Source organism: Loxodonta africana, chromosome 18, assembly GCF_030014295.1.
Source record: "Loxodonta africana isolate mLoxAfr1 chromosome 18, mLoxAfr1.hap2, whole genome shotgun sequence".
NCBI classification, from domain to species: Eukaryota; Metazoa; Chordata; class Mammalia; order Proboscidea; family Elephantidae; genus Loxodonta; species Loxodonta africana.
In genome coordinates, this window is record NC_087359.1 from 16,525,570 (window position 1) to 16,539,670 (window position 14,101).

The window sequence follows — 14,101 nt, forward strand, 5'->3', positions numbered from 1 at the left end:
TTCCTCTCCCTTTACGCCTTCCCTTTTCCCCCTCCGGCCCCGCCCACCCCGTAGATTCCATCCCTTGTCCCCCACAGCATCTTTAGCGTCCCCTAGCGACGACGCGGTCGCTCCTAGCAACTGCATCTCGGCTCCCTGACGACGGCGGCACGTAGGGCACGTCAGCGCGCCGCGGCTCCGCCCCCGGCGCCTGCTGGTCCCGCCTCCCTGCGCCTCGCTCGCCGCAGCTGCCGCCGCCGCCGCCGCTGCCGCCGCCCGAGACTCGCGCACAGCAGTTATGGCGGACCCCGCAGTCCCCGCGCCTGCAGCTCCTGCTCCCGCCCAGGTCCCGGCCCCGGCCCCGGCCCCGGCCCCGGCCGCGGCCGCGGCCCCGGACGCGACCCCCATCCCGGCTGCGGCCCCCGGCCCAGACTCGGCCTCCGGGCCGTCCTCGGACTCCGGCCCCGAAGCCGGCTCGCAGCGCCTGCTGTTCTCGCACGACCTGGTGTCTGGCCGTTACCGCGGCTCGGTGCACTTCGGGCTGGTGCGCCTCATCCACGGCGAGGACTCGGACTCGGAGGGCGAGGAGGAGGGCCGCGGGAGCTCGGGCTGCTCCGAGGCCGGCGGCCCCGGGCACGAGGAGGGCCGCGCCAGCCCGCTGCGCCGCGGCTACGTGCGGGTCCAGTGGTACCCAGAGGGCGTCAAGCAGCACGTGAAGGAGACCAAGGTGCGGGCCGGGGGCGACGGCGGGGAGGCCGAGGCGTGGCGGCCGGGGCGGGGGAGGGCGGCACGGGCGGTGGGTCCCCCCGGGGTGCAGGGCGCTGGGGAACCGCTGTCTGGAGGTCGGAGGGAGAAGAGAGCTCGCTGCCAACCCCCTGGGCCGTGTACGGGAAGGCGTGCCAGGGCCGGCCCGGTATGGTGCGGCTGCAGTGGGCCGAGTGAGTGGGACGAGGCTCAGCCGAGGGGACGCTCCGATGCAGTGGGCCAGTGCAATGTCATTGCACCAGCTCCGGGCGCGCTCGGCCGGCTGTGCAGGGCCGGCCTGGGCCCGGGTTTGCCGACTTGAAGGGGACTTTTCACAGCGTGGTGTGCCGTGGTGCCGGCTTCCAGATTAGATACGTGCACCGACGACAGCGGGGAACTCTTCTGGCTGCGAGGTGCGATCGGCATTACACCAGTGTGGCATTTTGCTGACCCACAAGGAGCCTCATACTGCATTGTGCATCCAGAAAGGAGGGCCGGGCCGGGCCGTGTAGGGAGGGGTGTAGGCATTCCAAAACAAAGCTGGAGGTGAAAATTCTGGCCGCCATAAAAATCCAAGAAGTTCGCTGGATGACAGAATGCTTTATGTTCTTTTTGTTTTACCTTACTGCTCTGTTAATGGCCGCGGGGAACTTTGTGAGTAAAATCCTTCACAGAGCCAGGGTATTAATAGTATTGGGGGAGAATGTGGCAGCTGCTACTGGGATTGATGACTGCTGTAAAGTGCATTTGGACTTCTTGAAAAATAGAAAAACAAACTATAGAACCTTGGATGAGGAGAACAACCAAGTTGGAAACCTGAAGGGTTTTCTTCCCGCGGTGGGGACTGTTAAGCAAACATCCCAACTCCCCTGTGTTATTGGGGTGAAGCTGGTGAACATAGTAGTTTTACAAAACAAAGGGGTTTGTCATCCTAGACCTGGAACCTTGAACCTTCGTTTGGTGGCTTTTCATGGCCTGTTTTCCTGAGTGTGAATTCCTATCAGTGATTCACACGCGCATACACGCCCCTTATATCTTACACCCCTTCTTCCTCTCCTCCTTCCCCTCCTCTTCGAAAAAACATTTCTAAGCAGGAATCAGGTCTGGACTGTGTGAGCCGTGGGCCGTTGCGAGGTCTGATTTCAGGGGAGAGCACTTTAGAAGTTAATCTGGGTCACTCACACACTGAGAGACAAAGGAGGTGGAGGAGCAGGGCCTCATGCCCCACTACAAAGGGGGTCTGTGACGAAGAGTCGGGCAGGGAAAAAGGGCCTACTCCTGGGAAGAGCCTTCCATCCATCTCCTAGTGGGAGAAGCCACTGCTGGTCCCAGCAGGGTCTTTTCCCGCTAATGCACATGCATCCGCAGACACAAATCTGCGCCCAGGACCCCCAGCTTCCCCCCAGAGAGATGCAAATCAGACAGCAGCTTTTCTGACTCAGAAAGAGCGATCTAAGTTCATTTGCAAAAGTCTCTGGAAAACAGTGTTACTTCTCAAAGCTACCACGGTATTGCTATGTCAGGAAGAAAGGAGAACTGCCACTCCGAATACTGTGTGTGCATTGTCTTTCTAGCAAATGGTTGCTGGTGTCTTTCTGTGGGTTTTTAAGAAATGTCTTTTTTCCCCAACCATCTTCTCCAGAGGGTTTTGACTTTTGGATTTTAACTCCTTTTGACTCCTGTTTTCTGTGTGTCGTGGCCTCCTGCAGTGGGACTCAGAGCGAGGCAGGCCCAGCTCGCTGCTGGGAGCTGCCATGTTGATCAGTTGTCGTTCCTGTCCATCCTGACTTTGGTGGTTAACTTTGTTTACAGTTATGTTCTGTCAGCTCCCCCACCATGTGTAATTATACAAGTTTGGCTTCAGCTACTTATTTTGGAGCTTTGGGGTTGAATAGAAAGCGACTTTCAGGCACCGGCTTGGATATGTTTTGAAGCTGCCCACTTTGGACTTGCTGTGAGTTGGTTGACATCTGTTTTGTGGTGTGGGTGGGAATATTTTCTTTGCCATTGCACTTTCTGAGCTTCTGAGTTTAACAAAATGCCAAGGGACATAGAAATTCCGAGGACACCATGGATAGTAGTGTCTATTTGTGGGTGGGTGGCAGGGCCCAGTTCTTTTGGACTTGGGAATAGGCTTATTTGGAGTGGTGGGGAAGAGGAGGATGTCTATCCCAGAAGTGTATACCTGGTATGTAGCTCGCGGCCACCATGAGCTGTAGGCGCGTATGACCCTCATCTGCTGAATGCATGTCTCTCCTGCTTTGCTTCTGGCCACTGACTAGAGTGGTTGGGTGGGTCCTGGGACCTTGCAGACTTGTGGTTTAGGGAGATTTTCTCCCTCACCATCCACTTCTTATAAGTTTTGCCGAGGTAACTGTGTACTGTGATGGAAGGACCGTTAGACCAAAACCTCCTCCATCACTAAGCTGGCGATGAGATTTGAGAACCCGACTATTGATTGAATAATGTAGTGACAGTCTTGGGAAACTAGTTCTAAAAGCCGCCACCTATTGGGATTTTAAAAATACTGTTTATTTAATGTTGGGGGGGAGGTTAGTAGGTCCTGGAGTATTTTTGTAGTCTCATGTTAATTTGGAGGACAGTGAGCGAAGGCTTAATGTTAGTCTCTTAATTTCTTTCAAGTTACCAATGAACACATTTACAAACGGAGATGGAGAGGCTGGCCAGCAAACCCTACCCTTTCTCTGCTACTTCTGTGAAAATGATCAACAGACGTAAAACAAGAAATTCTTGAAACTGTGGAATTTGTGGTCCAGGTCCTGAGGCTTCCAGCAGCCAAAATGAAGGTTCCTTAGGACCTAAAAGCAGCAGCTGGCCTGTGCCTCTCATAGGCTCCGCCTTTTCCTCCTTCTCCCGACCCCTTCAGTGTGGTAGCTGGTTTATCCACTTGAAACTTTTCCCATCTGGCCACGCGACCCCTGTGTGTCTGCTCCATCAATGGTCATCCTTTGAGTAAAATTTTGGAATAAAACCAGATGCTGGCAGCCTCCTAAACCTTCGTGAGAGCTGGCCAGACATGGCTCGTCTTCCTGGGCTCCACCTGTTCGTGGTTGCACAGAGTGGCCCTTTGTGAATAGGCCTTCTTCCTGTCAGTTCAAGTTCAGCTTCCCTTTTGGAGGTTTCCTCTGGGTGTTTTAGCTTTCCTTTGCTTTCCCATCTCCGGAGCATCGTCATTTACCTGGAGTTGCCACAGCATTCAGAGTTTCACTGGGCTTGAGACTTCATGTCTCTATGTTAAAGCTGTGTTTCTGAGCTTACTCTGCTTTTGTGAGGCTGTGTGTGCGTGTGTGTATGTGCGTGAGAGAGAGAGAGTATGAGTGTGTGTGATGACAGGTCCCTCAGGGACTGGCTTTTTGGTTTATTTTTGGCTCCCACTCAGGCCAGCATTTCCATGGGGAAGGCTGCTTAGGTGTGGCATCAGGGCACATGACGTTTCATCAGTTGCCCAGGTGTTAGGCCCATAAAAGCAGTTGTCCTTAGTGCTGTAACAGGAAGAAGGTATGTAAGGTTAGCCAAGATATAGGACTAAGTGCATCTAGTAATTGCATTTTATTCAGATAGGATCACAGCTCTTGTGGACACCACCAGCTGTTCTGTGATTTTTATTCTCTGTCCCTCAGTCCCTCCCTCCCGCAACTCCTGGCCTCAGAGCCTTGATGGTGCCTCTGTCTGGATTGCCGCCTGACTCAAGGGCACTTTCACCGGGTGAGAGCCGACTGTCTTCTGAGGGACGTGTTTGTGTCATGCATCTGACTGGAAGTCAGAGCACTTGGGTGCTCTTCCCGGCTGCCACCTACTCTGACCTTGGCCAAGTCACTGCCTCGTTTTCTTGCTCTGCAGTAAACTAAGAGGTCTTTCTTTCTAGCCTGAGTACCAGGTGGAATACGAAGTGTGGCAGGTTGGGCTGGGTCGCCTCTTGGCCTCTGGCAGACACCATTCTGATGTTCACGGGAGAGCCAGCCCCACTCCTCCAGGATCCACTTCATGCGTCACAGGGTGGTATTCCACCAAAGCAGTGCCTTGGGAAACGAAAGGGACACCAGAGGAGTTTGTTCCGTCGGCATTGGAATTCCTAGTTGGTCATGTTGTTGCTTGTGACCAGCGGGATTGTAGATTTTTTATATACTTTATTAAGCCTCTTCCATAAGAACTCATTCACTTCACTCCTTGTTACTTTGTAAGAAATCCAGTAATGGGCATTTAAAGTCAAACCTGCCAAAGACCCAAGGACCTGGAGGAGGCTGGAGTGAATGTCTGTGAGTGTTCTGTAATCTGGGAGACATCTTTTGAAATTCCCGAAAGACAGGTAATGAGATTATGAATTACAAGGATGGTGAAGTACTGCTTTTATATTTTAAGATAATAGTAAGAAGAATAAGAACAAACATTATACAGGCAGTCCCCAGATTATGAACACGTTCCTTGCCTAAATCTGTCTTTAAGTCAAACGTGTATGTAAGTCAGAACAGTTAGGTATGTTTCATATCTAACATCAGCTAGTCAAATGCTTGTCTTAGTATATAGTGTACAGTGTACCTTTCTATGCTTAAAAAACTTTAAGCACTTCCAGATACACTAATGTAATAATACAGTAATATAATAACAGTGTTTTAATGTGCATCACAAAATAGCGCCCGTTTGTTATTATGAACCATTCGTTACGGGCTTGGTTTGGAACTGTGGGCTGTACAGGTTGTGTGTAAGTTGGACGTTGGTAACCTGGGGACTGCCTGTTTAGTGTTACAGGTACCCTGAGTGCTTTATGTGTCTTGGTCATTTAATGCTCACAACAGCCCTGTGAATTAGGTTCTATTATTATCGTCGTGGGTTCCTCAAATATGGAAATGGAGGAACAGAGAGATTAAGTAACTCGCTGATTGTCACACTGCTGTTAAGTGGGGGAACCTGAATACAAATCGAGGTAAATATAGCGATTGTTCTTACCTGGGAATATTGAAGTAAGGGATTCACAGATCACTACTGCCCCAGACTGCCCTGGTCAGACATGAACCAACACCCTGGGCTTGGCATGAATCATCCCGCCTCTACACATCGAAAAGTCTTAGTGGAATGGGAGGTAGCTACAGGTGAGAGAGAGAGGGAGGAGCAGGGTGTCCGGAGGGTTGGAGGTCGTCCCAGTGCAGGAGCGGGGAGCACATGGGTGGGGAGTGTATGGGAGAAGTGCCATACTTCATGGGTGGGTGTCTGCTCTTCCACATCTTTTGTTCCCTGGCCCCTCAGTCATTCTCAAAATAACTGTCAAAAACACATGGTGTTTCCAGAGAGCCTTAGCCTTGGGATGCTGAATGAAAACGACCTCTGTAGTGTCGTTTCATGCCAGCACTGGTTTTATTGCCCACTTCACCTCTCAGAGCAGAAGCCATGGGCAGCCAGTCCACATGCCTGGGGTCTCTGTTCTGTCCTAGACGGGTCGGAAGCAGGAAGTCCAGCCTGACCTCCTGTTCCCCCTGGCTCCCGTGGGCTGCCATTCCACATGCCTGCGGTCTCTGTTCTGTCCTAAACGGGTTGGGAGCAGAAAATCCAGCCCGACCTCCTGTTCCCCCTGGTTCCCGTGGGCAGCCTCCCACTGGGACTGCTGAATCATGAAACAGGTTCTGGAAAGATCCTTGGAGGGGGCCCTCCATCCCAGGCTCCCTCGCCCTCGGTTTTGTTTGGGTTGTTCCCCGTATTTGACAGCATTGCTCCACATGGTTTCCTTTAGGACATTTAAGGTCTTTTTGCTCCCTCTGCAACTCCATGTCACTGTCATCCCTGCTTTGCTCTTTTTCATTTCCCTGCTCTGTCAAAAGGAATTTTCTCTCGTTTTTGCTCATTTTACCCACGGGCCTCATGGAATCCAATGGAACCTGTGGGGCCAGTACTTGAAAAGGGGCTGGGTAAGTGGTGTGTGACTGACCTGCCATCATGACAGCACTGGCACGTGATCAGTGTCAGCTGCTGCCCTGTGGTCCCCTTGGGGCAGGTGTTGGCGATTCCCCTGCGAGAGGGTCTCTAAAAGCACCGCCATCCTGGGGTTCTAACCTGGGAGGGCGCGGTCTCTGCTGCTCTTCTGAGGATAGGCGCTCTCAGAGTTCCCCTTCCCAAGGTTTGGGAATTGCTCCTGGGATTGAGGGGGAGGGTAATTTCAGTGGCTAATTAAAAAGAGAGAAATAATAATCAGGATCATTTGTAAAGTGCTTTCCAGGTCTGTGGTCCTGTCATTTACATCTGGGGGCATTAGCAGTTCAGTGGTAGAATGCTTGCCTTCCATGCGGGAGACCTGGGTGCGATTCCTGGCCACCGCACCTCATGCACAGCTGCCACCTGTCTGTAGTGGAGGGTTGCACATTGCTAGGATACCGAACAGGTTTCACTGGAGCTTCCAGACTAAGATGGACTAAGAAGAAAGGCCTGGTGATCTGCTTTCAAAGATCAGCCAGTGAAAACCCTGTGGTTCACAACAGAACGTTGTCTGATCCACAACTGATCGTGGGAATGGCGCAGGACTGGGCAGCGTTTTGTTCCATTGTGGGTGAGGTCGCCATGAGTCGGGGACTGACTTGACATCAGCTGACAACAACATCATCACTTACATGACTTCATGGGATTTCGGTGTCTTTAACTGTTCTTCTGAAAGCTCCACTTGCCCATGGGGTGGGTGCCAAGCCCCGAAGGGCTACGGTTTTCTCACTGCGGCACCCACCCCGGCAGCCCTTCCCCAACAGGGATGCAGAGTCAGAGCAGCTGCTGTTTCTGACATTTCTGCCAGCCTCTGGGGGCTCTATTAGGCGCCACCTGACGTTGTGGTTGCAGACAGGGAGGAGTGAAATGCTTACTGGAATTTGTTGTAGTTCAAAGTAAGATTGAATCTTGTTAATGGCTGGCCCTCTGAATTGATCCTTTCCGAAGCTATCTGCCCTTGTTTGCTCCTTTGACCCGGTGGACTGTATTGAGTAGATCCTCAGGTCACTTCCGTCCAGCCCACCCCGAGCACTGGGCAGACACGGGGACACTTTGGAAAGCACATTTTTATGATTCGCGCAGGGCAGGCAAAGGACATGAGTTCAGAAGAATCCAGCTGGGCGCTACGTACTGGAACAAATGTCCTTCTTGGGTTAAATCTGGTTGGCTGTCTGGTGAGGAATTTTTGGTTTGTTTGCATTTTTGAGAGACTGCAGCATTAAGTCATCCGCAGCTAGGTCAAAGGGAAAGACACTTACAGGTCACTTTTGTTTTAAGATGGGTAGCTTGGCTATACCTGGTAAAGATTCCGATTCTGACAACTGAAAATTGGAAAAATAATTTAAGATACTGAGTCATGCTTTAAAAAAAAATGAAAAAGGAGTCACTCCTCCCGACCAATAAAACGAAAACTCCCAGCTAGCACCGGCAGGGGAGGTTTCCTGCAGTCAGCTTCCGAAGAAGCATCTTTCATTTGGGTCCTGTGAGGGAGAGCCTGGTAGCTCCCTGAAGATGCTCTTCCCTGTCCTTTAAGTTTTGATCCTTTTTGTGGGAGGTGCTGCGGTGATGGGCTGCTGAAGTGCTCTTGACAGGTGTGTCTGCAGGGGTGTATTTGCTGGACCCCGAGCATAGCTGGGAAGGTCTGCAGACACACACATGCGCGTCTCTGGTGTGGCTTCTGGAAGCATCAGGACTTGGCACCTGCAGAGCTGAAAGCATCCCTCCGGCTGTTTAATGACTTGAGGGATTTGGAGGCCCCGAAGGTTGATGACTTCATCTTCGAGCATCTCTCCCTGTGCCCCAGTGTGCCCCAGTGTGCCTTGGGGCCACCCCGCACCCCCTGTAGAAATGGGTGGCTGCCTCCATCTCCTCCAGACCTGTTCCACCTTAGCCTTTCTCCACCCGGCTTCTCACACCACCGATGGGAACGGCTTCTCAGACGACGCCTGGTCACAGGGGAATTCCTGGTCGCTGCCTTTCCTGGTGTATCCTCAGAGCTCATTTTGGCCCATCAGCCTGGTCTGAGATCACTGATCATGCCTCCTTGATGGAAACTCTTCCCTTGGGTTCCGTTACACCAGGCCGTGCTGGATGGTTCTCCTCCTCTTGCTTTTTGTCTTCTTCCTTGCCTTTAAATGCGAGACTTTTCCAGTGATCAGTCCCTTTCCCTCCTCTCTCTGCCCTGTCTTCCCTTCAGAGATCTCGTCCACTCCTGTAGCTGCAGCAAGTGCCTGCCCTCAGGTGACCTCCATGTCTCTGTCACGCATCTCAGCTGCTTACTCAATAGCGCCATCAGGTTGTCTAGAAAGAACCTTAGACTTTGTGGGCATAAATTCTTAAGATTGTGGCTACCCTCCCCACCCTCAAGTTCTTCATATGTGTATATATATTGTATAATGCCCAAGCCTGTTGCCATCGATTCTGACTCATAGCAACCCTATAGGCTAGAGTAGAACTGCCCCCCGCAAAGGGTTTCCGAGGAGTGGCTGGTGGGTTTGAACTGCTGACCTTTTGGTTAGCAGCCACGCTCTTAACCACTGGGCCACCAGTTCTCCATATTATATTTTATATGTACATATATAAAGTTTCTTTTCTCAACATTTTATTATCAAAAAAATTTTAAGCATTCAGAAAGTCAAAAGACTAGAACAACTCAAAACCAAACCCACTGGTGTTGGTTCAGACTGATTACCAACCACCACGAGTCAGCAGTTAACATCCTGCCGTATGTATGCGTATGTTTGTGTGTCTGTGTGTGTGTCAGTGTTTTTTTTTGAGTCATTTGTAAGTTAGTAGCAGACATCCTGGCATTTCACCCCTAAATACTTATGCTTGCGTCTGCTAAAAATAAGAACATTTGAGATCATTTTGAATTTGCCCTCTCTGGCCCCTGTTCTAATTTGTTGTCAGCTCCTTGTTTGAAACGCCTCTTGCATCCTCTGCTTGCATTTCCTTTCTGCGGTGCTGGTCTGCTCTCTGATGGTCCGCTCTCTGATGGCCCTGTGGCCAGGCCCAGCATGCACCACCCAGGCTGTCCCTCCCGAATCCCTTATTGGGTTGGGCCAGCACTCAACTTCTCTTCCCCTCTTAGGTTGTCATTCAGGGCCCTCTCCTGCATTTCAAGCTTTACCTCCTGCTTCCTCAGTTTGCTCCGGCTGACCTGGTTCACCGGTCTGTTCCCTGCCTCTAAAGGCCTTCCACTTACACTGAACACCTCGTTCTCCCTCCTGGATCAGAAGCTCTTGGGGAAACAAAGGCAGTGACTGCTAAAGCTTGTCACGTGAACAGCGCACGTCTGGATTCTGGGAGGCATTTGCATGAATGGCCAGTTTGCTCCTTCCCACTCTTCCCACTTCCCTGTAAAGAATAGTCTTAGCCATTTTCCAGGTGCCTCATGGTCTGCTGGGGCAGGGCCCCTGGCCAGCTGACACCCCGTCAGGGCTCTAGGGAGGTTGACCATGTAACTTATTGCCCAAACTAGGCTCCTCTGAGAGCACTGTGAATAATGACTCCAGGACTGGGACGTGTATGGGCATCCTGCTACCTAGGTGGAGCAGATGAACCAAAATGTACCGTGTTGTAGCTCCTGTTTAGCAGCTTCCTCTAGGAACTCCTCCAGGCACAGTGGCCATGGGCACTGGGGCTGAAATGCCTCTGGGCCTGGGGTTAAAACCCAGCAGAAATAAACTGAGACTCTCTTTTGGCCACAGGGTTCCCTAAGAGCCGTGGGCTGGGACAAGAACTGGAAGGCCGTGTTTGTTTTTTAATCGAGGTAAAATTCTTAAAGCATAAAATTAACCATTTTAAAGTGAACAGTGGCATTTCGTGCAGTCACGGTGTTGAGCAACCACCACCTCCGTCTGGGTCCAGAACATTTTTACCACCACCACCCCCTCCCCTGCCCAAGGAAGCCCCGTACCCGTTAACAGTCACTCCCCATCTCGCCTTCCCCTAGCCCCTAGCAACCACAGTCTGCTTTCGGTCTCTATGGATTTACCTATTCTGGATATTTCATATAAAAGGAATCATACGCTGTGTGGCCTTATGCATATTTTGGGGGTTCACCCATGTTATAACATGTATCAGTATCTCATTCATGTTCATGGTTCCGTTGTGTGGATATACGGCAGTTTGTCCATCCGTTCCTTGATGCGTATTTGGGACGCTGTGTCTTTTGAAGCCGGTGTCCCTGGTTGTTGCACTTTGAGCTCTGTTCCAGGCCTTGGGACCCTGCAGCTATGAACGATTTGGCAGAAACACCAGTTGCACCTTGAGAAGCCACCTGAGCTCTAGTGTCTGTAGTCAGTGCAGCACCTTGGTGGAGCCACCCACCCTCTCTGAGCTTCAGCTTCTTGGCTTATCACATTGGGGTGATGCCTACCTCGCAGGGCATTCATGAGGATCAGATGTAAAATCACCTATCTGGAAGCACCTGGCAAATGATAAACTCCCGCAGGTGGGAGTTTAGTGAATCTAATCACCACTCAGCCTTCACCTTAGAACAGGTCTTCAAACCAGTTTGAACACCTGTTGAGAGTTTGCATTTCTACCTCAGATATCCAAAAAAAAACCAAACCACTGCCATCAAGTCAATTCCGACTCTTAGTGACCCCATAGGGTTTCCACAGCTGTAAATCTATGTGGAAGCAGACTGCCACATCTTTCTCCCTCAGAGTCCCTGGTGATTTTGAACCGCTGACCTTTCAATTAGCAATCGATCGCTCTAACCACTGTACAACCAGGGCTTCTACCCCAGATATACTGAATCAGAATCTACATTTTAACAAGACCGCTAGGTGAGTCTTGTGTCTAACTTCCTGTGAACTTGCTAGACATGCAGACTCTCAGCAGGGAGCTTGTTAGAAGTACAGATTCAGCAGGGGTTCGAACTGGAAAGAACCAGTTTGAAGCCCTCACGTTAGATGAGACCCCTCTTTTGGAGAAAGAATGCCAGCCCATTAAAGAGGAATGTGACTTGAGTTTTGCACCCCATGTATCAGGACCCTGGGAGAGTCTCAGAGAGCACTGCACGGAGTTGCAGCAGTTATGCCAGGCCTATTGCTTTGAAGGAGCCCTGGTGGTACAGTGGTTAAGAGATTGGCCGCTACCCAAAAGGTTGGCAGTTCGAATCCACCAGCCGCTCCTTGGAGACCCTATGGGGCAGTTCTGCTCTGACCTATGGGGTCACTATGCACCAGAATTGACTCAAGAGCAATGGGTTATATTGCTTTGAAGGAATCAGGCTCTGTCTATTTAAAATGGATAGAACCATCCGTAGTTTATCAGTGGTGGGAAGCAGACTGCCACATCTTTCTCCTGTGGAGCTACTAGTGGATTTGAACTGCTGACCTTTCAGTTCGAAGCTGAGTGCTTAACCCACTGTGCCAACAGGGATCCTGAGCTGATAAATAAGTCCTTCAAAAACTCAGTTGATATTGATAGGTTCAGTTTTCAGTTCCCCCGAATTTTAAGTATGCGATTGACTGAGGTTTGTATCTTTCCTCTGCATATTCGTCTAGTGGCTGTGTTCATAACACACATTGGAGGGGAGAGGAATTAAGTGGCCCTAACACTTCGGTCTCGTGAGTTGGAATCAACTTGACAGCAGCTAACAACTGCAACTATCAGGCAAGGCAGTGGTGGTTCGGTGGTAGAATTCTTGCCTTCGATGTGGAGACTTGGGTTCAGTTCTCAGCCAACGTACCTCATATGCAGCCGCCACCTGTCTGTTGGTGGGGATTTGTGTGTTGCCGTGGTGCTGAACAGGTTTCAGTGGAGCTTCCACACTAAGATGGAGTAGGGAGAAAGGCCTGGCAATCTACTTCTGAAAACTAGTCCATGAAAACCCTATGGATCCCAACAGTCTGATCCACAGTCGATCACGGGGTTGGCTCAGGACCAGGCAGAGTCTCATTCCGTTGTACACGGGGTCACCATGAGTCGGGAGCAACTCGACAGCAGCAACAGCAGGAACGAGGCAGAGCTTTCCTGCCATCAGCCCCTCGTCTGTTCTTGTTGTTGGAAAGATCTCCTTCCTCTCTACCCTCCCCATCCTCTACTGGCCATTAATACAGTAGCTGTTAAGACATTTTACTGGATTTCACTTCTTTTTAGGATGAAAATATGATGGTTGTTAGGAGTATAATGCAGTCAGTCCAAGAGGAAAATGATTTATTCAGCATTTTCATGGAATTTGCTGTATTTTACCCAGCCCGGCTCAGTGCCTTGCCAGGCTGTGTAGCACATGCTTGACGTGTGTTGTCTTTTTCTTAGAGTAGCCAGTACTCCCATTTTAGAGAGGAAGAAACAAACCCAGAGACTGCCTGGAATCCGCCCCAGGGCACACAGCTAGCGAGGGACAGAGCCCAGCTTCAAACCTAGGCCTCTTATGATGCCAAAACACAGGCCCTTTTCCCTGGGCAGCATGGCCATCCCTGCACGGGGCTGGGTGCCATGGGGTCTGTGAAGATGCCATCAGGGGCCGGCCGACTGTTTCTGTAAAGGGCCACGGGGTAAATATTTTAGGCCTTGCAGGCTGTACTGTCTCCTCCACAACAACTCAGCTTTGCACTGTAGCACCAAAGTAGACAGATGGGCGTGACGGGGGCCAATAAAGTTTTATTAAATAAAAGGCAGGCAGCAGGCATGGCCTGTGTGTGTGAGTTTGCCGACCCCTCCTCCCCCGAACAGAACTGAGCAATAGAATATAATGCAAGCCACATCTGTAATTTTAAATTTTCTAGTAGCCACAGTTTAAAACATAAAAAAAAGGTGAAATTAATTTTAATAATCTGTTTTACCTAACTCAATATATCCACAATATTATGTCACCATGTAATCAATATACAAAAAATGATTACTGAGATATTTTACGTTTTTTCCCCATTCTGAGTCTTCAAAATCTGGCATGTATTTCAAACTGAGAGCGCATCACTAGCCCCATTTGAAGTGCTCAGTAGCCACGTGTGGCTGCTGGCTCTGTATTGGACAGCAGTAGGAGAGAGATACGGCCCTCTAAACCCTTCTGTTATGACACGCACTTTGCAGATGAGGAGGGATCTGAGGCTCTTGCCCGAGGGAGACCTGGTAGTCAGTGGAAGGGCTTAAGTTAAACCCCGGTAGCCTGCCCACAGCCACACAGTCCACCGGAGCCTCAGTGGCCTCAGTGACTTTACGTCGCACTGCCCCTGTTGTGTGATGGCCTTCGAATGGTAGACCTCGGAGTTTGGATTTGTTTTTATGTAATGAGGATCCTGTTTCAGAGTTTGTGATGCGCTCAGGCGGCAGTGCACAGGGTGGGCTGGGCAGGGGAGCTGGGAAGCCTGGGGACCAGACTGGAGGGTTTCCTGTGCAGGTGAGCCGTATCTTTTGTGCATTCATTGGCGTGACCCCACAT

The 14,101-nt window shown here is 50.8% G+C and overlaps 1 protein-coding gene across 1 annotated transcript in view; it reads left to right on the top strand.

Annotated features, from left to right (window-relative positions):
• Positions 1–277: 277 nt before the first annotated feature.
• UBE2O (ubiquitin conjugating enzyme E2 O) overlaps positions 278–14,101 on the top strand; it is a 57,817-nt gene continuing 43,993 nt past the window's right edge. Inside the window, exon 1 of the mRNA XM_064270703.1 lies at positions 278–706. Coding sequence (XP_064126773.1) covers positions 278–706 — 429 coding nt within the window. The remainder of the gene's footprint in view (positions 707–14,101) is intronic.